Here is a 27,914-nt window from a genome sequence, read left to right on the forward strand (position 1 = left end):
AGGTCTCTTAATTAGCAGTCTCTATTACCTTTTGTAAGGTAATAGAGCGTGGTTAGAGCAGACATGTACACGGTTAGAGCAGACATGAAGCCTTCAAAGCAGTAGAAGGTTCTTACCATCAAGGAGACAAAGAGCATCTTGTGCTGTAGCAAAGGCTGTGTCATGAATCTTTGTAGCTGGCATGTGGGGTGTTTGTTTATTTTCTTTTCCTTCTGAGTTTGGCTTTCTAAGGGAACACAATCATGCTATGTTTGTTTTCTCACACTTCTGGCCATGGGCAGTAGTTTTGAACTCATTAGACACCTTCTGCTAAATTTAACATGGGAAGAAGTCTCTGCTATACTGATTCTCCTTAACTCATGAAGTGGGATTAAAGATAGCACCCCAATAAGGACAGGACAGGCAACATTCCCCTCTTGAAACAGCTTCCATGTGTGCTAGCTGGTCAGTCTGAGCATACACAGCTCTGAACCAGCTGCACGACCTGCTTGCTGCTTTTTCCCCAGGTAGGGAGAAGGTACAAAAGGCTGTGTGGAAGGGAGCGAGAGTACTGATTAGGGCAGTACCTGGAAGAAGGACAACCATGGAAGCCTGGGGAAATTAAAGGGATTATTGTGGAGATGGCAGTGCAGGTTGTTTGCATGGTATGTTAGAAGAAGCTGAAAGTGCAAGTGGGCAACACTCATGTCCTGAGGGTTAAGAGTGGTTGTGAGAGTTTAGAGGAAATTGAGATTATTGTCTTTGGGACCAATAAATAACAAAAGATCATAAAGCCTTCAGAAAACAATCTTCATTAGATGAACTATAACTGTCACTTCAGACACCTTTTGAGTGCAGCATTTTCAGGTAGAGAACCACTAATGGATGATACAGTCTTTCTATTTATCCATGAATGCCATCAGGCCAGGAAAGACTTTTCCAGGGCTCAGCACGGTGTGGGATTAGGTTTACCTGTCCTTTTCATTATTTTTTAAAAAATATTTTTCCTTTCAGTGTGGTAAAATTAAACCATTTACCTGCAAAAACTCATTTTTTAAAAGTTCTCTTTGTTTTATTGTATCTCAGATATCTTCATTTTGCTGATCAATTTGGACATCTAACAAAAAGAGTAGTCTTTTTCCTGTATTTAGTGTTTGGATTAAAGATGAATTAAAGCAGAATTGTTCTAGTTCTCCTCTTAGGTATTTTTCAAGTATGCATCTGGGAAATAACAGTTTGATTTTACAGACAACAAGGCAAGTGCACAGAGTTTTTCATAAGTTGCTTAATTGTTCATAATTAATGTTCATGCTTTGTTCACGTGTAGAAAAATAAAGTCAAGGACTTTATATCCTGGCTCTTGTAGATGTGACATACTTATATATGATGATAAACACTGGTTTAAGCTATGAGTTTGTCCAAAAAACTCTAGCATATAAATACAATATGAAGGAAAAATGAAATGTTCAAAAGTAAATAATGGATTTTTTTTTCTTTATGCAGTAAAATGGATTGACTGAAAATATTATTTGTTTCTGAAGCTTAGATATATGACGTTATCCCTTCTTCCCACATAGCTTGAATCATGGAAACAAAGAAAATAAATCTGAAAAGCCAGCACAGAAAATCCTCTGTTCCTGCAAAACTGCTCATGGAGTATGTATTCCCCATTTACTTCATTACTGAGTGCATTCCCCATTTACTTCATTAATGCTTACCGAGAATTCAAGCAATTTGAATGTTTTGCCAATAGCAGAGCTAACCCATCTGAACATTTTTAGTGACTGAGCTTTCTCCTGTTACTCATTGAGCCTCCTGGAAATGGTAGGAGGATTAGACTCAGAGCAGTCAGACTCCACACTGGGAGACCAGAGCAGTGTTTTACCCTGTGTGAGCCCATCTCAGTCCGCTGCATTACCTTCCAGAGCAAACGTACCACACTGTGACAGAAGCTGTGTTGTGGGGCAGAGCAAGGGAGCGGGTGCTGGGCGTTTCCACCAAGAGCCCCCCATCCCCACCAGCTTCAATAGCTGTTCCCCACGTCTTCCAGTAAAAAAGTGGTAGATGGGATAGAAGCAACTCATGGGTCAACACTTGGCCAAACACTGTCTGTTGGACCATGTTGGAGAGGGCTTGCGGTGTACCACATAGCTGAGTAGCTAAGGCTGAGGTAGGCTGGGAGGGTGATGAGTGTGTGGATTGAGTAATACTGAATAAAGTCAGTGTACTGGATCCACTGTGACAGGCGGGAACTGCGTTCCTGTCAATCCGATGGTAGTCCCCTACTCAAAGCTCTTACTCTCGAACCAACCCGTGCTGAAATCATCTGCAGAGGTTAACGAGATCAGTCCTAAGAGCAGGAAATACTCTGAGTAAGACCTAGAAGGACTCAGCCTGTAGGGTAGAAGACGTTGCTTGTCCCAGTAAGCCAAAATGTTAAGACTGCCAAGACAAATGAATTCAAGACGCTGACAGACAACGGAAGACAAAGAGCAAACTGTGTGCATTAGAAATAGCTAAACGTGAAAGGACAGACGACCATGCCTCTTAGGCACTGGGCTAAATTGGGAATGGGTAGGAAGTCACATGGCTCCAAACATGTTACATATTTACACTTGTCACTGGTACCAAATTACTCTCCCCGCCTTGCCACTCCCTTCTCCTCTCTGCTCCCATGCCAATTCTAGCTCCAGCTCTTGCTCCTCTGCCAGAACTTGCTATTAATATGTATTCATATGTCTGAAATCTAATGCCACGTAGGTCCCTGATGTATTCCACTTGGTGATGGTTTTAAGCAACAGACCCCACTGAGGGAGAAAGAGTAATATTCTCTCATAGCTGTGGTCAATCTCTCCCAGCTGTACACAGTGCGTTGCACGTTAGACACTGGTATTATTGCACATCTCTTCATCTGAGGAAACTGGACACCTGTCTTCTCTTTTGGCTTATGTAACACGGTTTTTGGACATATGACCTCTGACTGTCTCATTCATGGGAGTGGGATCATACTCCCCATGTTGACATCCAAGGTTTCCCAGTAATTTCCAGCATCCTGTTTGCCAAAGCTCCACCCCCCACGCACTCTTAAGTTTATAAATAACCTCTTCAGCGACATGGGAAGCAAACACTTTAAGTGTTCTTTTAGAGGATTCAAAACCCAATCTCTTTTGCCCTATATCTAGTAAGGGAAATACACAAGTTTAGATGAAAGTGTGGATGTGCTTCTGTGGATTTCCCTGCCTTTGTTTTTCCCCACCCTTAAGCACTCTCTAGAGATAGGCTGGGGTCCTAGAAACAGCTCAGTCTTAATCCTTCCTGTTCATGACTTCACTTCTGAATCACCACATTTGTCCATCACACCTTCTTCCATGGGGAGCTTCTTCCTTCCTTCCTTGTTGCCCTAATTAAAAAGGAGCCTTCAGCTACAAAAGCATGACTTTTGTCTGTTCTTTCTCTTTTGTCTCTCTGAGCATCTGAAGTGCTGCGCTTTTTAAGACCTAATGTTAACATCTGGTCTCTGCTTCTAGTGGTTATCTGCCCTTCAAGTCTGACATCCTTATAAAAGAATTGAAAAAAAACTGTTCTGAGGTATAATATTCTCATTGCATTATATGAAGTTGGTCCGTTTGAATGGGAGACACTGTGGTTCAGTGACATTCTCTGCTCCAAGGGATTTGTAATGCGGCAGCGTTAGAGGTGGCTCTATCGGAAAGCGGTGCCAGGCAGCCTTCCTGCAATTCACTGCAGCTCCTAAAATTGAATCATAGACACGTTGCCTGAACTGTTGTATCAGCAATCGAGATGTTTTAGGACTTGAGGCAAAGGAGAAGTGAAGTGACTTCCTCTCTGTCTGGCAGGAAATCCATGGCATGTTTTCCTCTTGCTGGAGTTTTTAAAGCTCTCTGGAAAGCAGGCATTAAACATACTGAGGTCTGGCTTTGCTAATAGTAGCAAAGATTAGTGATTCAAAATAAATCTTTCAACTTTTCAGGAGTGGTCAGCTAGTTTTCTTTAATATTTGTATGTTGCTGGCAACTTTTCCAGGCCCTTGAACCTGAGCTGGCCCCAGGTTAAGAAGAGCTCTTGCCTTCCTGCCTGTGGGACTGACCTTGAAAATGGCTGTGGAGTTACTGTTGTTATCAAAGTTTACTTCTATATGTTATATATATGTTACCAAACACATATTTATATGTCTGCTATGAAACAGCATCATGAAGAGTAGCTGGCAGGCGATGAAGTGCAGGCTTACTTCATGTGCACTGAGATACAGCCCTTTGGATGATTCTTTTACCCCCCTTTAGGCCTTTCCAAGTTTGAGCTGTTTCCTTCGTTAGCCTGAAGTAAACGCATGATTACTTTTACTACTAAATCAGTCCAGCCTCTCAACACCCGTACCGTAATGCTTCATCAAACAGGGCATTGGCAGGGCGTTTTACAAACCATCTTCTTAGCTAATCGATTCTGGGCACAGCTTGGCCTTGCGCCCCTGCCCGGCCCTGACCTGTGTTTGCTTCTTGCTTGGCTGTGTCCCTGGTTGTGGACCTCTCTCGGCAGCAGCTCAGACAAAGACCAAAGGCTGTAGACCAGAGACATTTATCATGTTATTCTGTTTGAATTGGCGTGACTGTCAATTGATATTTTCCGGTTTCAACTGAAAGAGTTCAATAATGCAAATGTTTTACGTAGACTTGTGTGGCTTGTTCCATTGCCACCCATGTCTGAGATAAGGCAGTCTTGATGGCAGGTAGTTTCAACTGAATGTGCGTTTGCAAATTAAAAATGTGCCGCTTCAAAAGGCCAGGGGTTGAGAGCCAGGGGCTTGTGTCAACACTAGTGACTCCGAAGTCTCTGGGAGGGATGCTGACTTTCTGGGTCACGTGGAAGGGCTTTTTCTCCCCACTTCAGTCACCTCGACTGCTGCTGTTCATCAGTAGTTCAGTTATTTCAGTCTGACTTTTCAGTTATTTCAGTCTGACTTGCGAACAAAACTGCAATGCGTTGTTACTGTAAGGAGACACGAATTTATTAAGAGTGGATGTTTAGAAGCTTTGTGTTTAAGATCTAGTAAGATTTTATTTTTTTTAATATATATATGCCATTCCTCAGTAAGCCCTCTGCACAAGGATGTAAACATCCAAATACGAGCCTCTGTGGAAGTGTGATGTGACAGAGGGTGAAATGCTTCTCCGTACCTTCCTCCCCCTGGCCCTCGCACCCCTCAGGCAGGTTTGCCCTTGGAGTCCCCCTGCAGAAGGGCCTTTCTCGCGGGCCTGCGATTCAGCCCCTGGTTCCCGGATTCCAACCCAGAGACTCTGCCTGCTTGGGTACCGAGCAGTAATTTCAGGTCCCTCCACCCCAAGGAGAAGCTAGGCCGAGCCACAGCAGCGTCCCGAAGGCACCGTGTGGAGCAGCCGGCGGGGGGAGGGGGGCTCCCGGGAAGGCGGCCCGGCCTGCGGGGCCAGGGGGGCTGCCGGCGGCTGGGGCAGCCGCGGCTGGGAGTCGGTGAAATCCCGCCTGCCAAACCCTCTGTGCCTGCGGTGTGTCAGAGAGGTGGGGATGGGGGAGATGGGGGGTGGAGTGGCAGGCTTAGGGGAGAGGGAGGGAGAGAGGGAGGAGGAGGGGGAGGGAGGGGAGGGGAGGGGAGGGGGGCCGGGTGCCTGCGATTGGTAAAGCTCCGCAAAGGCATCTGCCAGCAGGACTTCAGAGGAATGTGAAACCAAATCATTTACAAGTTAAAGATAGCCGCAGAATACGCAGCATCTTGAGCCAGGGTTTAAATTCATCCCTCTTTGGTTGCCTTCTCGCAAAGCTCTGCTTGTCAGCTTGCCGCCGTCTCCCCTAGCAGCGCTAATATTCCCTTGAAAAAATCATCATTCTGGATTCTTTGGAATTACTAAGGTGGCACAGGAGATCATGGTGCAGACTATAGGGTAAGTAGGAAGCTTGCCTTTGCTCACATTTGCTAGGGTGGTTCCTCTGGGCTTTGCTGCTGCTTTCAGGGCACTGGGCAGTCCCTGTAGGATGAGGTAGATATTCACGTAGTGCTTTCTCTGTGTGGTGTATTCCCCCCTGTTTCCCCCGTACGAATTATTTGAACTTTATTCCTCAGTGAAGTGTTAACTCACAAGGGTTACTTGTCTTGGTGTACCTAGGGAGTCCTGAGCTTTAATAACCTTACCATTACAGTTCTGAGTGTTGTTTTCCTGTCAGCTGTATTTTGTTATATACTTTTGCTCTTCATTAGTGGGATATTGCACAAGTTGAAAAGCAAGTTGTTTTCCATGTTAGAGAGAATATAATTAATGGGGTTTTTTTGCATGCTTGTTAGACCATAGTTTCTTTTACCTACTATTTCCTCATGTGTGAATTTGATCACAACACAGGGTTAATTAAATTTAACCTTTCTATTTGTTTGTTCCCAAATAATGCTTTTACTTGTTGTTTGTTTTTGTTTGTTTGTTTGTTTTAACCTTTTGACCCCTTTGTTTTCTCTGAAAGAAGTCCTTCTAACAGTAATTAAAAACATACATATTCCCCTGATAGTCCTTGCTTTTAAATAGTGAGTTTGTGAGTGAAAAGAAGATTCAGGATGTCATGTTCTTTTTACAACTTATCAGAAGTAATTTCAGTATCTAGCAGATACGTCCCTTCATTGATCAATGGAATTTTCAGGACTCTTTCTCAAATATTTCTGGTGAAGTTGTGGTGTTCCTATGACCAAAAGTATTTTGAAATATCAGAAACTGAATTGAAAGTTAGACGCAATATTTGTTGTATAGCAAGAACTTGTATTCTGAGAGTTTCATCTGAATCTGTGCTTTGAATGAGAGTCACCTAAATGCCAGCATCGTTTTTACCATTTATTCTGGGCACACGTTTTACACTCATAGTAGAGGAGCTCCTAACTTTGGATTTGGTGGCAGTACACCCAGACATACTTGGAATTCTTGACGTGTTGGTACTGCCCGTAATAACCGTAGGAAGTAGGTGCTGTCTGTGGATAACTGAAGCGCCTAGCATTTTTGGTTATAGATATTGGTGCCGAAGAGACTCACATAATGTCAGTCTGTGCCTTGCAAAATATGTGGAACTGGGTGAAGTAAAATAGAAATGTTTCCTCTCTTTGAAGGAAAGATGATGCAATTGGTATGTTTTGTTACTTTTTTTCCATTTGATTGAGTCCACCCCTATTGATCAGCTTACCCAAATTTTGCAAAACATCTGGGTGTATTTGGGTGAGCAAATCTGCTGTGAACTGTTTTCTTTGTAGTCAAATGTAGGGGATGGAGAAGAACAAAATACATAACCTTTAAAGGTAGATATGGAGAAAAACTGCAGGGGTGAGAAGTGGTGTTCAAGCCGGTTTTCTTACAGTTTGTGCTAGTTGAGTGTTCTTTTAACTGCTTCTGGCTAGCTGAACACTTCAGTCCCATGCTAAATTTCCAGGCCAACAGTGACTTACATTAAGTAAGTACACTGTGATACTTGTTTTAGTGTTGAAGTGGAAGAACTTGGAGACAAAATGTGTCAAGATGAATAAAAACTTGCAGAGCTCTGGTTAGTTTCTGTCTCTTGCACAGGATCCTGTGCAGCTTCAGGCAAGTTGTGTGACTGCTCAGAGCTTCTGCAAACCTGAAGGGAGTGGAAATACCTTTATTATTTTTCTGTGTTAGGTATCTGGATAGCAGTTCCTCGGGCTATCATAGCCTCTGATAAGGCTTGGAACAATAGGCTTCTGTTTTCAGGTGAGGTGCACCCCCCTCAGGACTATGGCAAAAGGCAGGAGTGGGGGCAGATTTGGAAGCAGAGGTTTGGTGCACCTTTTATAAGCTTCCTAAACTGAAAGAGAAAAATAGGCTGATATTCAGAGGTGAGCAGAAAATAGAATTAATGTTCCATGGGAAATTCCTGAGTCAGTTCAAAATTAAATTGCATTTCCCTACCACAGTGTATTGCTTTTTAGAAGTGATAGTTCAGGAGCATGATGTTCCCATTTCATTATCTGAGACCCTTCTCCCATAATTAAATGTCCAAGAGACACTGAAGAGCTTCGTCAGAAGGAAACCTGCTTTGTATTCTGGGAAGTGAAGCTGCCTGAAAAACCTAATTCCTGGAAGGGAATGAGCACCTGACCCAGGAACAGGTTGTTCCCAGGGTAAGGAGCTGCAGTGCAGTGTTGGATTGACTTTAAAAAATATGTTCTGGTGTATCTAATCCACCTGAAATAACATCGTCCAATTGTCCTAGCAATAAATGGAAAATCTTCAACAAACTGCTATTTTCCCATAGAAAATGTTGCTATATTTGATATAATTTATATATTATTGTAATGTTGGCATATTTTCTGAAACAGAAAATCCTTGGCCAGCTGTTAGGGTGAATTTTGCATGGTTAGGGTGAATATAGTACTGCATTTGTTCGGTAGTGATGATACCACACAGCAGTGCAGTACTGCTGAAGCTTTTGGGTAAGGGTATGGTAGCTTGATCAGGACAGGAGGTAGGGGCTGGGACCTTCTCCCCCACTAGCCCTGTGCTCCTCAGGTGATTGGGATTTGTTGGAAAGCGGGAGGGAAGAAGGAGAGGGAGACATATTTTTCTTAAAGGCTTCTGTAACAAGGTGTTGCTGAAGGTGGTGACACCCTCTTCTTGATCTTCTGGATTTCTTGCCTCATAGCAGCCTTCCCTTCCCTCTCTCCCCTTTCCCAGGACCTCCACTAACACAGAGGGAGATGGAGAAGTGCTGCTGGGACAGAGAGGGTGAGAAGGTGCCTGCCCTCAGCCCCCACCTCTTGCTGTTACATTGAGAGGAGAGATTATGGAAGCCTTGGTCTTCAGGGAGATCAAGCAGAGGACAGAACATTAATGAGGGGAGCACAGGCCTACAGCTGAAGCATTGGTGCCTCATGGTGTTGGGTACTGTGTGAGTGGTTGAGGTGTGCTACTCTGATGCTGGTACGGTGTTCATCACTAGTGTGTGCCACGCTTCCCTGCTCTGAGGAGCTGACTATTTGGTGTTGCTTAGGGACAAGCCCTGCTTCGTCACAGCTAGTAACATGTCTGCTTCTGGAGCAGGCAGGTTGTGGTTCCTCCCTTGCTGTTACTATTAAGTTGTAAGTGACTTTGTCATGAGAGTAAGTGACTTTGTCATGAGAGTTCAGAAAAATCATGCTTTCCAAGGTGAAAATGAGTTTGCAACATTTTTCCTTTAATAAATCCTAGACTTTCTTTGTAAACCCTGTTAAAACCAGTGGCAAGGATACAAATATGAGTGTTAAAATCCTTACTTGCTAGACTTTATAGTTATTGTATATGGTTCCCATTTTATTTCTTTCTGACATGATCTTTTTGTCCTTTGTGAGTCTTTGTTTCTAGCCTCATCTTCAAGATTTTTTGCAGTGATCATTCTGCCAGAATAAGAAAATAGAGATGTCATCAGGAACTGGTTGGTAAAGAGTTTAAAGACTGTTTCTCCAAGGTTCTCTGACAGTGTTCTGGCATTTTTCTTAGCTCAAAAGTACCTAGAAGCAGCTTACAGTGATACGATTTCCTTTGGGTCATAATGAATCTGGTTCCAGCGGCAGCAGCTGATTTGTTTTGGCAGAGTATGACAGTCAATGCCTTATACAATACAGCACGCTGTAGGAAGCCTCAATGCTGTAATTTTGTAAAAAAAGAACCCCCAAAACACCCACAACCAACCCTAATGCAATTATGATGTCCTATGCAGCCATCTTACCACCTCGGAGTCCACAAGTGGAAACCCAGGGAAGTCACCAGGCTGAGCGGTGTCGAGCCTCCTGCACTTACTATTGATTCTGGCTCCTGGTGTATCAGGGAACGAAGTACTTCCTGAGCTAATTATTACTGTATGAAGTGACTTTACCTGGAAACACAGTGATACTTCCCATTAATAGGATGCTTAAAAATGCATCTAATTGCAGCTGTGGTAGCTGAGAGAATGCTTGATACCTAATAGTCTGGAGAAAACCATCCTCCCTGGCAGGGGGTTATTACAGGAAGCCAAGTTTTACTGTATCTTTCCTGTATCTGAATCAATTGCATGGCCTCTGGCTGCATTTGGCTATAAAACATGAATTGGGAATTACACTCTGAGTAATAAAGAAGAGATAGGAAAGCAGTGGAAATAATGATTCTTTATTTATTAATTTTTTTTTGTTGGCATGGTGGTAGCTGTTTGCTGAACATAACCTTCCCCAGGGCAATGGAGGGAACAAGTCGGCATCTGTGCCTGTGATCTTTGAACAGTCACGCAGGGGGCTTGGCGTATCTTTTTCTGAGAGCGGTGACAGTAACACTTGCCCAGTTCTGTGAAGTGCTCTGAGATCAAGGGATGAAAAGTGGTACCTGAGTGCTGCATTCTTATTTTCTTTTGTATCTTTTGTAAGGATAAGACTACCTTGGTATGAAATACCTCCTTGTAAATTTGTAAGAACATTTGCACTCAGTGGAACCTCAAAAAAAAAAAAAAAAGAGAGAGAAAAATGAAGCTGAGATGGAAAAGTCTGTGAGCAAGTAGCCTTTAAAAACAATTTATTGACAACTTGTGACTAGTTCTTTTAAACATAATGAAAGTAAGCACAAGCAAAGCACAGAAGAACATGCTTGGAGTTAAGTTGTCCTTGAGTACTCGTTACCAAATAACAACTGCAGATAGAATTAGTTAGTAACCTCAGGCTTTCCTGCTACATTTAAAAAATATACTATTTACTGAGAGTATACGCTGTCTTGTAATTACTACCTTTTCAATCTGTGTTCATTCTTAATGTGACATTGTCCTTGGAACAAGATCAGGAAATGCTTTTGATTCTTTCCAGATTTATAAAGCAATGATAGGTTGGCTATTACATGTTTTTGTGTCTCCTTTTTTTTTATACACAACTCACTTATATTGGATTAAGAGAGCTACTGTATCATTTTTGTGGTATGGAAATATAATCCATTCTCTGGTTTTAGATAATTCTTTTTTCCTATAGATTGACTTCAGAATGACTAACTTTACAGCTAAAAATGCATTAAATTTCAAAGGCAACACACTGATTTAAACATTTTCTAACTTTTGAGTTGGTAATTTTGAAATCTTAACTCTTTTAACATGGAATCCTAACTAATTTGTGCAACTGAAAGCTTCCTAACCTAGTAGAGAAATTAAAGGAGAGCAGACTAATCTTTTGCAGACTAGAACCCAGGAAAAAAGACACATCTTAGATCCTAGTTTGAAAGCATTTATCTCGGTATTTGATGCGTATTTTTAATTGCCATTGCAATTACAAATATTTCACTTTTTTTTTTTAATATACACAGACAAAATGTATTTCCAAACAGATCAAACACATTTCCAAACAGATCAAACAAAGTGCAAAGTGTTCCAGAGTTTTCCTTTTGTCCTCAAAAGTTTGATCAATTTGCATGTCTTATTAGGGAAAATAAATCACATCAGTTTAATGCAAGTGCAAATTGTGTTATGCTGGTACAGGAGGGCAAGGAGAGCTTAATGGAGCTGAGAGTCAAGCCATGTACTCTTCCCAGGCTATTCTGTAAACAGGTCATGTTTCTTTTTTTTAAAAAAAAAACCACTTCTGATAATACCAAATATCACATAACTTCCCTGACAAACTATTCTGCATCCTGGCTTCCCACCTCTTTGCCACTTGCCAGGCCTTTGGTAATGCTCTTCACTCCACCGTCCAAGTCATCTTCCCTCTAATTTCACCCATAGAGTTGGATGCATTTTTGTCTGACCCATCAAACACATAGTCACAGCAACTAGTGTAGGCTGGCAGCACATCCAGAAGTGGTAATTCTGCAAAAGTCCTTGCCCCATCTTCTCTGCTTGCCTACAGAGTCTTGGTTGGGGAGGAAATTTCTGGAGGAGACACACTTTTGAATACAAGAAGTTGTGTGTGGCTTGCAAGAAGCTTCCTGAGTGAGGACATCTCACATGTCTGTTCAAAACAGAAGTCATCAGCAAGGTTCAGACCTTTCTGCTCTTTGGCTGTTAGAGCAATCACTTGCACTGATAAGCTCTAAAGCTCCCTGTGAACCAGCATTGGAGGGAGATGAAATGCCTTTTGTTAGTAAGTTCAATGGCTGTTTGCTGATAGCAGCAGAAAGATAACAGTTGTGCTTCCCTGCCAGATTTCAAGTTTTTGTGTCGAAGCATGGAGGAATGAGTGCTTCTCAGCAAAAGAATGATAAAAGATTTTTTTTTTTTTAGCACAGGTAAAACTATTTCTTTTCAATAACTTTAGCTTTGAAAAAAGCTGAATGTATTATTTATACATTTTCAGCAAGACTCTAATATCTGGTATGTAAAATTTCAAGTCAAGCATAAAATTTAGCAGAGCAACAGAAAAAAGTTTTATAGTAGGAAGTGGGTGTAAGCGGAGGAAACTTGCTAAAATGATGATGGCAAGAAGCAATTATGTGAGTCTAGGTGATAGTAGATACAATCTCATAAATCATACAGCTAAATAAATAAATTAGGTAGCTGAAGGTTGAAAAGAACCTAAGCAAGTGTAAATTCTTAATCTACATTAGATCTAGTGATGTATTGCTAAACAGAATCAAAAGTGCTAGAGTTTAAACCCTTTTTTTGTAATAGTTTTCAGGCTTAGGTGAACTCTTGACAAGACAATGTGTTTTCTCTGGAAGGTGAATAGGTGTCTGCTCAGAGTCACGCATAGTTACTCTTAACTTGGTAGTAACTTGGACTGAATGGGCCTAATCTTTGCTGTTACATTATTTAATATCCATCCACATTGAAACACTGTATTCTCTATGAAAAAGGCATAAAGTGAATAGACTGATACTTTTTCAGGCCACTCACTTTTCCCAAAAGTGGAAATAAATTCCCTGTGTACAAAACCTCAGCTTTTGTAACTGTGCATGCGAAGTACTAAATAAGTAATCCACTGTGTTACGTCCAGGAGAAACCAAGCTTTGCCAGAAAGCAGCCTCAGATTAGCTAGGTCTGGCCATACCTATTTCACAGGTCATTAGTCCTATCCTTTTTCTGTTGTACACCCCCTTAGATGACTGCTTGGGCTTGTTAGGCCTGACTACCTGTACTGACAGACTCAATATCGAGCAAGGAAATAAAATAGGATATCTCAGCCTTGGAAGAAATAGTCCTAATTGTTTTTCCACCTTGCCCCTGGCAGATAGAGCAGGCAAATAAAAAGAGGGGAAAATTATGCAAATATTGGCCCAGTCCTTGCTGGATTTGCAGTATTTTTCCCTGTGTGCTAATTAAGAACTGCACACAACTCAGTGCCTTTCATGAGGCAGCATCGCAAGGGCATACTTGGCTCGCCAGGTGCACAGGAGTGAGTAGTGGTGGTGTGTTAGCTCCAGAAGGTTCACTGAGCTGTGTGCTGGTAGCTCTTGACACCAGTACAGGCTGGGGAGCAACTAGTGAGACAGCAGCTCTTCAGGAAGGGACAGGGGTTACTGTGAGTCTCCAGTTGAACGTGAATTAGCAATGTCGGGCTGTTGCACAGTAGAAGAGAAAAAAAGAAAACCGCGTGGGATGGATACGGGAGTACAGCCTGCAGGGAGTAATCTCTGTGTTGGTGCGTGCTCAGCTGGAGTCCTGGGTTCACTTTGGAGCACTGCTCTTCAGGAAAACGTTGACCACTGGAAGTGGAGAGGAGGGCAGTAAAAATGAGGAGAGATCCAGAGGACATGCCTCAGGGGAAAAATCTGCAACATTTATGTTTTCAGTGCCTAAGGAAGAGCAGCCTGCTGAGGAATGGATAGGAGACAAGCAGTTTTTCAAGCACATGTAGCCCAGAACAGGCTGTTGCAAAGAGGAGGCCAGTAATCTCTTTTCAGTGCCCACAGACAAAGAGAAATATGTCTTAAATGAAGTAAACCCTAGGAAAATGTTATCCCTGAAATACACTGCTGGTGGAGGTTGTGGAGTCTCCCATCGCTGGACGTGTTAGGGAATAGCTTTAATAAACATGAGTGAAGGGTACCTGGCTTTATCTCACAGTGGGCAGTATCCTTTCTACCATCGTTATGATTTGGTGATACTGGTGATAACACTGCACATATAATTATTTTCTTAATGAAAGACATACTTTGAAAATTCTGGTTGGAAAGATCTCTCTGCAGAGTGGGATGCATTTTGCTGAGGTGCAGAGGACCTTAATCATCATATAATTTTCTCATTTTGAAATGTTCCTTAGGTAAGTGGTTCAGACATAAACAGCTGGCTTTCATTTCAGCTCAGATATCATTGTCCTGAAATACTTGGGGACATCACTCTGTCAGCTGGCACTTGACAGTCCATTCTAAATTTGAAACACGTAATTGGATTCTTAGGATGAAATCTGAGTCCCCTTTGAAGTCATGGGGTTTTATGGGGTAAAAATTTCACGCTGAGGACAGAGTGGTGCCCACTTGTATGTGCTTAGCTTTACTGTCCTAGGCAGGCCTGTTGTTTTCAGGATAAGGATGTAAGGAGTGGGTTGTAAGAGTGTGTAACCTTTGCTATGGCAAACATTTGGTTGCAGAAGGGGGCCTTTGGAATCCTTGTGTGGGTGTGAGAGTTTACATCAGGCATTACGTGAGGTGAATTAATTACTTTTTCCTTTTTTCAGATAATGTCAACAAAACTAATTTACACCATCTGTTCTCAAAAAGAGAAAGGCAGTTAGTAAAAAAGGAACACTGATTTTGGTTTTTAAAATTTCATTTGATAAGACTTCAGGCATTCTAGAATCTCTTTACTGTAATGTAATTTTTTTTCCTTTTTCTGTTTTTTTTCAGGAGGGATTCTCCCCCAAAATGTATTTTTTGTTGCCAATGGCCTTTAATTTGCATTTAGTATTCAGACAGCTATCACTGCAAGTTAAGTGTTTCTCCATCTACTGGTTAATCCCTCCTGATGAAATGCATGCAGAGAAGTCTCCAGGTGCTATGAACTGTAATAGTTCTACTGAAAATACTCTGGCTTTGTTTATGCCAGTATTAATTCAGAGCAAGTTCACTTTTCACAGTGTAGCTATTTTAGATTTTGAGTAGATAATAGTCAGAATTTCATCCTCAGAAAGAGATCACATTGATGTAAAAGCTCAACGTGAGTCTCAGCTGAGAGTTAAAATTTTCTGCCTCATAATGTATTGTTGCATTTCCACATCTAGATTTCTTTGCAGGCTTTTCTTAGCTGTGCAGTAACGTGCCCTATGTAGGAACTGCATTTGTATACCTCAGGCTAGAATAAGCCCACAAGGGAGCACAAACTCCAGACTTTAGGACCACCAATATATCAGTTGTTAATAACCTTACAATGTTATTATAGCTAACACTGGAAACATAATTAAATCGGAATGATTTGAAACTGCCATTAGGGGAAAGACGATCGAGGAAAACAATTTCATCCTCACAACATCATGTTTTCATTGACCTACTTACAATAGCGAAGAAAATATGTCCCTTCCCGTTACAGCAGAGTAGATTTGTTCAGCAATTTTGTAATGCAACTGCGCAAGAGAAGACTGGCTGTCCTAACAACTCCAGGAGGGTTTGGAAAGGAGAGTAATGTTATTTCACACACTTTGTACTAAGATGTGTAAGTTCCTGTCCAACCTATAATATTATTAATGTAATCAATTTGGCAGAAAGTGCTTTGACTGAAAAGAAAAAGGGGAAAAAAAGACTTGTATTGGGAGGTGAGAGGAAAAGGGCTGTGCCTAGGCTGCAACTGTACAGGGGAACCTTTTACGGGCAGTCACGTTTTCTTCATCTTCCTTGATGCAAAGTCCCTGCCGTCCCTGAGACCCTCGGACTCCCTGCCTGGCATCTCTTGCAGCTGGGCAGTCTTGCCCTTTGTACGCTGGAGGGAATGGCTGCAGCCTGCTTTCGCTTCAGCAGGAGTTCCCTCACATGCTTCACGTCAGGGAAGTATTGAAATGCGTGAAGGGGCCTGACCCTACTGGGGTGCACAAACTCACACTAATACTGAGCCTCTGAAACCGCGCAAGTGTGGGCACGCAGCCTTCAGGACTGCGGACTGGACGTGGAGGAGACCTGAACATCGGTGCGTGGTACAGCACCGCTTCTGCACATCCAGCGCCCCTACCAAAGTCACTGAGCAGGGGGCCACAGCTGCAGAGCCCACAGTGCCTAAAATATTGCCAGAGAGAAGTCCTAGGTGAAACCACGGAATCACATCTGTCCTGTGAGCAAGGAGCACGGGATGCAGGTGTCCGGGTCACTCTGGCCACGGGGCATGGCGGTGCCCACGGAGTGGGCAGCACACAGGGCTTGGTGTGCAACTCTGCTTGTGACTTGTGCATGTGGTATTTAGTGTTGGTTGTCTTATGCCTGGGTTAATAAACCATCTTTATCTGAAAATAAGCACCTGCAGCTAGTCCGTTCTAGGCCACTCAGGTCACATTCATCCAGAAGGTGGTGTTGGTAATTTCGTATTGTCAGAGGCATTAGTCACTGCCATACTAGCTTAATAATGGACGGAAGGAGCCAGCTGGTAATTAACAAATTAAAGATATCGTGTACATTTTCCTCAAATATTTCATATGGAGCAAAAATAATGAGAAGGAGGGCATTTTGGGGGTTTAAAGCTGCTGCATATATTTAAAGCATCTTGCCTTGTTAAGAAATTATTCATTCTTTTAAAGGTCAGCTAGGCCTAGTTTTGCTGCTGTCCCAGGGTTCATAAATACACGTGTAAGAATTGTGAAGTAGGGAGAGAGCCAGAGTCCTGTCTTTTTTTTAACCCTTTAATTAATTCTGCCTTGCTTAACATATTCATCCCAATGGCTGTCTTCTGTGCCTGTTTTTAGGAGTGGCACAACTTTCTTGGTCTCAGCTGCTCTCTTTTGCACTTAACTTCCTTTCATGTTAGAAGTGGCTTGAGTTGGAAGATTATGTGCATGTGCAATGCAGTCTGTTGGAAAGATGAAATCGGCTTGTAATTGAAGTGAAGGAGAGACAAAGCTAACACAAATTGTATTAAACTGCTAGGAAAGACACGACAGTATGAATGGAGGTCACAATCGCTTTCATTATGTAGTGTAAATAAAATATTCCTGTATGCACAAGCTTGCTTTAACTCACTTGGTGTCTCCTTATTTTATCACCAGATGGTGACCAGCAGTTTCAAATTAAGATGCTCTCTGTTACCTGTTTGTGATGGTTGAGCGATAGCGCACTTTGATAATGTCTCCCTTCCATGCTGCTTCAGCCCAGTACTCCTTGATCCTCCTGCAGCCTGACTCCAGGACTTGGCTCTGAGTATCCCAAGCCTTTGACTCTGCTTTTTCTCTGGGGCAGGATCTGATCTGAGCACTCTGAGGCAGAAGAAGCAGGGAACAGAGCAAGCGATCGGAGGAGCATCATTTCTGCGGGTAGGGTGCAGTTAACTGTCTTCATGGGGAGCGCTTGGGTACTGGCAGTGGCTTTGATAAATATAATTTATGTTTGAAAACTTTCTTCTTGGAGAGAAAAAAATTACTGTTGAAAATGTGAATGGATACTTTTTGATACAGAGTGCAAAGCCTTTGTCAGACAGTGACAGAGTTTCTATTCGAACTTTGAACTTGTGGTACAGATGTAAGCAGCAGTACAATGCAATGAAAGGCAGAGAGGAATATGCACTGTAATACTTTTGCTCTTTGCTACATTTATTCACCTCTACATTGTTTGATGGAAGAGCACTGGGGATTTCAAAGAATGTGTTTCTGAAGCTTATGAAAGAAAAGGAATTCCATGTGCAATTTCTGTTAAGATTTTTAGCCTCCCAGGGTCAGGCTCAGGTGTTTGGAGTGCTTTACCACACAGAGAGTAGAAGTAGAAAAGAGCTATTAAGTTATTCGCACAATGCTGTTAACAAAGTAAACTTGTTTTGTGCACCCTGAATTCTCTTTTGTTGTTGGGGATGGCTTTTGCTTGGGGATTTTCTAGTAATGCTTTGTGCTGACTGTTGTCTCAGCAGAAAATCTTCACTGTTTTTACTGTATAACAGTAGAGCATGAACGCCCAGGCAACACTGGAGTCACATAGCATGCAGACATGGTGAGAGAGTGATCCGGCTGACCGCACTCGGAATGGGTGAGAGCAGACATCTGAGAAGGCAGGCAGAAATACAGGAACATGCCACCCTTTACCTGCAGTCCCACAGGAGTAGTGAGAACAGGCCCACATCTCCCAGTCTGGTGCAAGCAGCATGGCAGGTACTTTTTGCGATGCGGCCAACAATGCTGGTGCCACCACTGTCCAGACCGAGGAGCCTGTTGAATGCACCATGTTTCTCTTTTTGGTTGTGCTTCTGGATTTTCCCCCAGTGTAGCCCAAGGGCAGGATGTGGGGATGGTTCCACCTGGTTCTGTCCCTGGCACGCCATTGGGTGGCAGCTCAGCACACACATGGCACACACACCTGGCAGGGGTCCTGGCATCCACAGCTGAGACATAGCTGGAGAGTCTCGCCTGCATATCTCTCCCAGTGACAGAATAGCATGTCCTAGCATGGGAGCTGGTCCCGCAGGCAGAGCCTTGCAGGACATCCAAGGATTGCAAGGCACTTCAGATTTTACTACAATCAGCATCAGAGAAAATCTGTCACATTTTTCATCCCCCTGAAGCTCTGCATGTACACAAACAGCTACACAGACTTCATACTGATTATGTCCTTTTAAACTGCTATATTAGCATTGGTACTAGATTTTTTAAGTTATTTTTTAGCCTTTGAGTTAATTCAGTTCATGACCTTCAAACTTCAGATTTTGAAGTGCCATTACATCCCATAGAAGACTAGATTGCTGTTGAGGGGAATGAAAACAAATGTCATAGCAGGGGAAAAAAAGAAGTTTTCTGTCTTCGATCTGATAGTTTATGTAATTGGGGAAGGTAGAGGGTGTCTTTAATACCTGTCACTCCCGTGCACTGATGCTTTCGAAATATTTGGACACAAGTCATGGAGCTTTCTGTTCACCTGGGAATAAAGACAGACATTCAGTCTAAATCTCCTTAGTTACTACTGTTCTGTTCTCACATTACATTGCAGGTTAGTATTTCTGCAAAGAGGCTATACAGAAATCTCAGAGCAATTTATGCAGCAATGATTTGTCTTATTTTGGCAAAATAAGATCTATATAGCTCTGGATTAAAGGAGTGTGGTGATATTTGGATGTTGCCTTCAAAGCATTGCATTTCAGTACAATTACTGAAAAATAAACTTTGTATAGGTAAAATATGTTATTTGCTGCATTTCTTTTATTCTGAACAAATCTACAATTTTTTTTCTAGCTGTATAATTTTCTGGAAAAAAACCCTTTACTTCTGACATGTTTTGTTCTGTGCTCATTGCTGCAGTTGTTTAAGTCAGACTTAGGCTGTCCTCTTCAGTTTTTATTTTTATTTGATATTTGGGAAGTAATAAGCTAACCTGTGTGTTCTGTAATCAGTCTGGATGACGAAGTAATTCCACAAAGACTACTGCTCACCAGCTGATCACTGCACTTGCAATTTACTTTTACTAAGATAAATGCCAGAGCCCCACAGCTGAACAATTTGGTTCCAAATGCAGCTGGAAAACCATTTATTTATTTATTTTGTAGTTTTTAGCACTGACAGGTGTGATTCAGAGTTCCCACCAGGGTTGCATGGGCAGTAGTAGAAGTGCTCTAGTTGCTATGAGGAATTCTGCCTGAACTTGTGGGTGTGCTGCTGCTAGAGTGGTTCAGCGCTCTGTTTACCACATGCCTACAGAAAGTATTTCCTTTTATTTCAAACAGCCAAGCAAAACATCATTCCCAGCCACTACCTCAATGTCTTCTCTCACTAAAGCAGAACAACAGGTGACTAGATCCTGATGCGCCGTATCTGGCGCATTTTGCAATTGTTTTCTGCTTCTTGATAGTGCTGGGATCTGGACGTGAGGTCTTTACAGCTGTTCTGGACAACTCTGCTCACTGAAATAAAGACTGCCTGGTTTAGTCATTACTATTTGCTGAGTCTGCTTTTACGTGTGCATTTATGTTGTTTACAGGATCCCAAATACTATGTGTAAAGATCTATGTTGACATCTTGTAGTGAGAGTTTCCCTGCTGATTGGAACCCAGGCACATTTTTGAAGCAAATGGTTGTGGTGATAAGCGTGAGCTTATCTGCTCAGCCTGTTCATTTGAATGTAGCCTTCCGCGATTAATTGCTAGGATGAAAAATTCAGTCCATCCTGTTTAGAATTACATGTGTTTATTCAGTCCATTGTTAAAGCTGGTGCCATTATTCATGCATGATTTTTGCTTCCATGTAAGTTTGATTATACTTTGATCTTCTCCTGTAGCACCGGACATACTTTAAAAAAACGCTTCTCCAGAAACTGTTATTTCACATAAAAGAACATGCATATGAATCACAAATGAGAATATTACCCAACTAGATGTTCCTAGAAACAGGAGAGCACTTACGTGCAATACAATACATTAATCATTTATAAGGAGTCAGCTATTAAAACAATTTTTTTTTTTTAATGCTGTACATTGAGTACAAAGATGATGTGAAAAGCCTTTTCACCGAAGATGTCTGTGGGCTTTTGAAAATTTCTTACGTTTCCATCATCACACTCTAGTCGCAGATTGGAAAAGGAAAAGCTCAAATATACTAGTTTGGGTGACTCCAGGTTAAGGTACCCCTAAAGTGTGAGTATATATGTATGCACATGTATATACACATGGGTACATAGGTGTATCTGTACACATATAGGGGTGTATATTTTGGCCTTTTTTCTACAAGCTTTTATCTTTAAGGGAAGTCCATAGTGTGCTTTGTGTTTCTTCATGTCAAGAGAACTTCTCATGGGCAAGAGGTTTCTCTGCTTAGACGCTTTCACAGCCTGAGTCTGTGGTCATTGTAAGCAGATTTCTCAAATGAACAAAACTGATAAATCTAGCTGAGCTATCACTTCTTCACAAGGCTTTATGCGTGGGTTGCCTTCAGACTTACATATTTCTAAATGTCACTGATAAGAGAAAAAGAAAGGAAAGGAAAGAAAGGAATGAAGAAAGCTTCAAGCATTTCTGTTTTGAATTGCCTGTGTGAAGGTGTCATGTCTGCACTCCCCATTTGGATGTAGGACACGTGTCTGCAGAGACCAACACAAGCTCCCCTCTGGCAGATGGGATGTCCTTCAACGCCGGTCGTGAGCTCACTTAGCACCCCACCGTGCCCAGTGATGATGCACAGCATATTGGCAACTGCTGAAGCTGGAACCACCTTAGAGCAGCCTTGTACCTGGGCAGCTCAGAGAGGAAGCAGAGAAGTTGGGTTCTGTCTGTTGTGGCCTTTGGAGTCAGTCGCTGGATGGTGCTCGTTTGCAGTGGAGGTGGCAGGGCAGAAGACTTCTGAAGCACTTTTTGGAATTTGAGGCTGGCAGAGTCTGGTCTGACTCCTGCTTTTGGACCTGGATTATTATTATTAAGAGGCCTTTCACCACTGGGCAGTGACACAGAGCACCATTCTGCTTCCCTGGGCATCTCTCCCTCTGCTCCTTTGCTTTGGGGTGATAACTGGGCAAGGGAAAGGACTTGCTGCAGAACTGCAGTTACTTTGAAGCAACTTTGCACCACATCAGTAGAATGGCGGTACAGTCTGAATCACTTTAAATTCCCTTGTCGATGCAGGCAACAAATCGGAAAGGAGAGGTGGTTTGGGGGATTAATAGCCATGCCTTATAACTTAGCTTTTCAATAAAGAGCAGGCTTTTCCAAATATTGCAGGAAGTGGCAAAAGCAGCAGGAAAGAACAGACTTAACGTTTGTAAATTATCTTCTTTTTTAAGCGCTAAATTTTGGGCAAAAGAGATTGCGTTTCTCCTAGGAAGAAAAGTTTGTGTGATGAATAGTTAGTTCCCACCTAAATCCCTTCCAGTCTTCATACTGGAAGATACAGCAGTTGTGATTCCTGTATCAGTATTTAAAATGACAGGCTTATTTAAATCTGAGTTTGTCTAGTGAGACCGCTAAAACTATCACACCAGCATGATGACACCATGAAGGCTTTACAATTTAAACCGAATCTTTTTTGTCTCTGATGCCATCCTGAGCCCCATTGTGGTGAAAAGCCCAGGTGGTTTATGCTCTGTGCTTCCAGACTGACCTGTAGTGATTCTTCTGATTTTCCCTTTTTTGTGACCCCTCTGTAGACCAAAGTGCTGCACATATGTGCCCTTCACAGTCTCTGTGATTCAGGAGTGATGAGAGGAATGATGTTCTCTCTGTTTTAACCTGGCCAGCAGCAATCTTGAATAAATTGGGTGCATGTGATTGTGGGGCAGGGAGGGAAGATGGTCTTTGACGGAGACCAAAGTGAAGGTATCCCAAGTCCACTTTGTGTTTAGCATTCCTCATGGGGTCAAACCCCAAAGTAGATCAGACTGTCTGAGAGTTAGGAAAAGAAACCCCCACCTTTCTGACACCCTACTGCCCTCTGCTCTATTGGCTTTTTGGGAAAAGACACCCATGCATTCATATATGCATTCATTTTTCATTCATAAAATAAACCCTGTTTCATGCTCTGGAAATATTGGTGGTGGTGGAGAGTGCATTGCGTACATGTACTTTCCATAGCTTTAAATGTAATATTACCATTTGTGTCTGATTTTGAGAGATGCTGAGCAGCTGTAGCTCTGAATGAAGTCCATGGAATGCATACATAGAAATCACACTAATAAAGTGTAGCCCTTTTTACCAAGTTTCGCCTGGTTTGCTTTCAATGTGAGACATTAATACTTGCAATTCAACAGTTTATTAAAAAAGAACTCCTTATCTTTTCTCTCCTATTTATAAAACGTTGTATTTGTAATTTATCTTTGTTTTATACTGTCATATGCAATTCATGATCCAGATCAACAGTTCTTCTGACCCCATAGAAAGCTGATGGGTAGAATTGCTTGGAAAATAATCTCCCCTGGAAATCTTATTAAAACTAAAATTCAACTTGTTATTACAAAATTGACAATCCTATTCATTCACCTGTCCAGGGCAGAATGGAAGGTCAACTAAAATTTGAACGCTTGATAAAGAAGTATCACTTCATATTAGTGTAACAGACAGTCCAAAGATAGGATCACACATTACTAAAGGTAATAGGTGCAAAAAACCCACTTACAACAGCAACATCCTGTACATGTATGTGGTATTATAATCTTCCAAATGACAGCTCGCTCTGACTGTAACTCATTGTGAAGTAAAGAGCTTCTGGTGTGCGGGGAGTTCCCTTGACCCAGCGTGAGAACTTTATAGCTTAACTTTATGACCCCAGGAAATTAAATACATTATTACAATTCTAAATCTAGTCTTTCCCTGGCTGAAGATATTAAGATTTCTGTAATTCTGACTATTTATTACACAGTGGACACTTAAAAATTCTAAACCTTTGCTTTTTCTTTATAGCTCACAAACACATCACCACATTGAAGTGGCTGACATGTTGCAAGCTGCTTGTTTGGTTTTTTTTTAATTTTGGAGTTAGCAGAAAATAAAAAGTCAAGCTGTTAAACCTCCACCAGTTTTCACTTCGTTGGAGCTGTTACAAGAACTGCGAACCATACAGTCAGAGACTGGCTTCTACACGTGATATTTTGTGCCCTATGTGTGACATTGCAGAAACATTTTAAATTCAGCTGTTGAATTAGGAAAGGAGACTTCAGTGCCGAGAGTTCCTCATAGTCCCACAGATAGATCTGAGGTACAGTACCAACCGTGCCATCATCCCGTGGCTCTGGAAATGCTTGTTTACTGCCTTGGAAGGAGGAATTGCTTTGCTCCTCTTTCTCTGAAGGTCGGTTTGTGTGAAACCTGCTCCAGTTTTCCTTTCGGCACACAAATAGAATTGCCTGTTGCTTGTCTAGGTATCCTCTTTCTTGCATCTAATCCAAGCACACGTCTCGGGTTTCTTTTTCATCTGCTGAAATATGACTGTGATAATTTTATCTTGACAGCCTGTGTGGCTCCACTTGCATTTAAGCAGCAGTCTGACTGGCCGTGGGCTTCAGGCACATGACCTTGGGAGAGGTACAGACTATTCATGTTGTGAAAGCCTTCTGTGTCAGAGTGATGTGTGTGTGCATGCGTAAGCTACAGCTTTGTAAGGCCATGGGAGACACAAGAAACTGTCCTTTGGTGTCTCTCACTGCCAGACTGGCCGTGGAACAGTTCTGGGCTTGTTAGAGTTCCACTGGTAGCTCTGCCTCCTTTCTGCTTCCCTCCTCTATTTTTCTGCTTATGGAGAAGGACCCTTACTCACTGGAGGGTAATTAATAATGGAGACTGTGATAATCAAAACACATAAAAGTCCTGACTATGTAATAGCTTGGTAGCACCACCAATTAGGAAAATTGCCCAGCAGTTCCCATTATAGTACCCTGGTTTTCAGGGTATTTGTGAAACTTTTAACTTTTGAGCTGACATTTTTCAGGCCAGCTGTTTTCTTCAGTCTGAGTATTTTTTAAATATTTCATTTCAGGTGATTCAGTAAGACTGAGATCAAGGCTAGCATAAAAATAATTTGGCTTTTTCACCTTAAAAGAAAACCTCAGATGTTTTCTTTGGTGTGCTTTAGTATTTTTGTACTACAGGGCAAGGATGTAAACTTCGGTAGAGCACATGATCTTTACCTGAGGAGCACTTCTGCTTTGTCCTTGTGCAAATCTGCCCACATTTGGCCTATACATTAGCTCTCAGGGGGAAATAAATCCAGAGCAGCTTACCTGTGCTGGGAATCAGCTGCGCGTAAAGATCTTTGACGGATCCAGCCCCTCTGCAGGTGCTATTGAACCTCTGTGCCTGCTCTTGGTACCCGAGTCGTTCCTCAGTCCTGGAGCAGCTGGCAAGCTTTCTGCTTTATTTGTTGTCTTCACTCAGCTTCGGGAGACAGAGCTCTGGTGCCTGGTTTACAACAGAGTGGTGTGCTGAGTGAGGAAGTGGTTGTGAAAACAGATGTGTCCCAAGGAGTCAATGATTATACTCTGTGTGTGGCTTACACACAAGGAGGGCAATGCTGCAGTTTCACTGGCAGCCTGAACTTTGGCATCTCCTGGCTCTTAATGCTAAGGCTGCTGAAGCAAACAAACAATGTAACAGTCTTGTTACCTAATTCCCCTGGAATAATTCTGCATATAATGTGGCATTGCTTCTCATATTGTTGAATAAAGGTGAGAGGACCTCCCGTGCTTTGTAGTAGTTATACTGCTTAGCATTCAAAACAGCTTTGATTGAGGATTCCAAAGTACTTTGGGGCTTCCACATATTACCCACCCGAGGTACACATAGCATGTAGACTTCTGGCAGTACTTCGGCAGGACAGGTGGAGACGGGGAGAGGGACCCTTCTTGCTCTCGGGCAGCACCGTCTCAGGAGAAAGAAAGTGGCTTACATTCAAAGTTCATTTCCATTTTGGCTTAAGAAGAACTGCTTTTCAAAACTTCTAGGTTTCTAACACCATACCATGAAACCCTTAGCTAAACAGATCTCTGAGGGAAAAAAACAAACATGAGGAAAATAAATACATGAACAGTTTGAAACCTTGGTTATGGAGCTTTGGCCAGTATTGAGTAGAAAATAATCCTGCTGTCATCAGTGTGTCTGATGTTAGGATTGCACCTCGCTTCAGCTCTGCATTTTTTTGTTGTTGCTGTTCTCCTTTAGCAATCTCCCTTTTCTTCAGGAAGAGCCTTTTGATTCAATTTCTGTTTTGTTCAGTGTAGTCAGATGAATGTTATTTCCCGCTTATTAAATGCCCCATCCTTGCCGTATTTTATCCACATTAATAGGTTTAGTTGCGAACATGGGGGGAGCAAAGAGTTAATACTTTTTACTGAGCTACATAATACTTTTGGATGCATTTCTCTGTTGATACCCCAATCCTCTTACATCTGCCTAAATAAATTCTTTGTCACAGAAAATAACTTTGCAATTTATAAGACTGTGAGATCACTTGCCTCTCAAAAGATCTTATTTATATAGTCCTTTCTTGCTTTCAGACTCGCTGCTCCTACTCCAGCTTCCTTTCTGGTAGTAATGGTTTAAGAATAAATAAGAGGCGAAGCTTGCAAGAAATAGTATTTTTTACAAAGCCAACTTGTACCTGTTGAAAACACGAACAAAATTCTGTCAAATGGGAGTGGTGACATCTTAAGTAGATATACAAATCAACAAGTTCTCCCCTCAGTTATCTGTAATAAAAAGGCTTTTTGATTTTTTTCTGATCTCTTTCTCAAGATTTTCTGTTTCTGTGCTTGCTTGTCCTGCCTTTCACCTCACTGGACCTCATGTTTCTTGACTGCTTTATGAGAAATATTCTCACCAAGGCATAAAGAACATAGAGAGGACATGAACACATCTCAGTGACTCCATCTCTACAAACAGTTTCCAAAATGATAAAGTAATTAATCAGCTGGACAACTAAAAAAAATATCTATAAGTGATCTATTAAAGGCATAGTCTTTTATTAATGCAAGGCAGATTTTCCCACTTTGGGGAAATACATGTTTGGAAACAAACAAAAAGAAGAAATCTCATATCCCAGCACTTTACTCCAGACAAAGATTGTCTTCCTGTATCTTCATGGAAACTGACCGTTTCACAGACTGTAATTTGTGTGTTAAACCACAGGCCTTGGTATAGTGATGTACTAAGGGGTTTCGAAAACTATACTGAACTCAAACATTACTTAAATATGCTCTGGGCTTTCCTACCTGAATAAATGGATAACCAGGAGGGTAACTGGTGAGTTCCATGGACAAACATATTTCCCAGGTTTTAGATAGACTCATAGAATCATAGAATGGTTTGGGTTGAAAGGGACCTTTAAAGGTCATCTAGTCCAACTCCCCTGCAAGGAGCAGGGACATCCTCGACTAGATCAGGTTGCTCAGAGCCTCATCCAGCCTGACCTTGAACGTTTCCAGGGATGGGGCCTCCACCACCTCTCTGGGCAACCTGTTCCAGTGTTCTATAACTCGCATTGTAAAAAAATTTTTCCTAATATCTAATCTAAATCTGCCTTCCTCTATTTTAAAACCATTACCCCTTGTCCTATTGCAACAGGCCCTACTAAACAGCCTCTCCCCATCTTTCTTGTAGGCCCTCTTGAGGTACTGGAAGACTGCTATAAGGTCTCCCTGGAGCCTCCTCTTCTCCAGGCTGAACAGCCCCAACTCTCTCAGCCTGCTCCAGCCCTCTGATCATCTTCATGGCCCTCCTCTGGACCTTCTCCAACTGGTCCATGTCCTTCTTATGTTGGGGGCTCCAGAACTGGACACAGTACTCCAGGTGGGGTCTCACCAGGGCAGAGTAGAGGGGGAGAATCACCTCCCTCGACCTGCTGGCCACGCTCCTCTTGATGCAGCCCAGGATGCGGTTGGCCTTCTTGGCCGCAAGAGCGCATTGCCTGCTCATGTTGAGCTTCTCGTCCACCAGCACTCCCAAGTCCTCCTCAGGGCTGGTCTCGATCCATTCTCCACCCAGCCTGTATTTGTGCCTGGGATAATGCAGGAAAATCATGAATTTCATGTCACAAAAAGGAAAGATACTCAACTGAATAAGCCAATGTGCAGATACAAGCAACTGTGAGCTTATATTGCTGTTGCAAGTGGTTTCGTGTGTACAGAAATAACTGCTGTGCAGGCCAGGCTGGGTGCCAAAGTCATCTTCTCTGCTTGTATGGTGCTGAGGTTGCCAGTGCTTACCCCAAAACTGACGTAGCTGTTGGCATAAGCCTAGACTAGCAGTGATCACTTTGATGTCGGAAATACAATACAGTGTATAGGCGACTTCTTTACAAAAAGAGCAGCAGAGATAGGAATCCCTCTGGGTCCGTGATGAAAAGTAACAGATGGGCAAGAAAGGCGCCGTGCTTGCTGGAGACCGGAGAGGGGAAGGGGAGT

The 27,914-nt window shown here is 42.3% G+C and overlaps 1 protein-coding gene across 6 annotated transcripts in view; it reads left to right on the forward strand.

Annotated features, from left to right (window-relative positions):
• Positions 1-27,914, forward strand: part of DTNA (dystrobrevin alpha) — a 234,292-nt gene that overhangs the window by 39,983 nt on the left and 166,395 nt on the right. Inside the window, exon 1 of one of the 6 annotated variants that reach the window (XM_086740782.1) lies at positions 5,858-5,909. The exons of 1 other annotated variant lie outside the window; for it this stretch is intronic. In XM_086740782.1, the coding sequence (XP_086596908.1) occupies positions 5,893-5,909 (17 nt within the window). In that variant the 5' untranslated portion in view covers positions 5,858-5,892. Of the gene's footprint in view, positions 1-5,857; positions 5,910-27,914 lie in introns of those variants that run through there. 4 more of the 6 variants (XM_086740778.1, XM_086740780.1, XM_086740781.1 and 1 more) reach the window with 4 other exon arrangements.

The sequence above is a fragment of the Chlamydotis macqueenii genome, chromosome 2 (assembly GCF_036417535.1).
Source record: "Chlamydotis macqueenii isolate bChlMac1 chromosome 2, bChlMac1.mat, whole genome shotgun sequence".
Lineage (NCBI taxonomy): Eukaryota > Metazoa > Chordata > Aves > Otidiformes > Otididae > Chlamydotis > Chlamydotis macqueenii.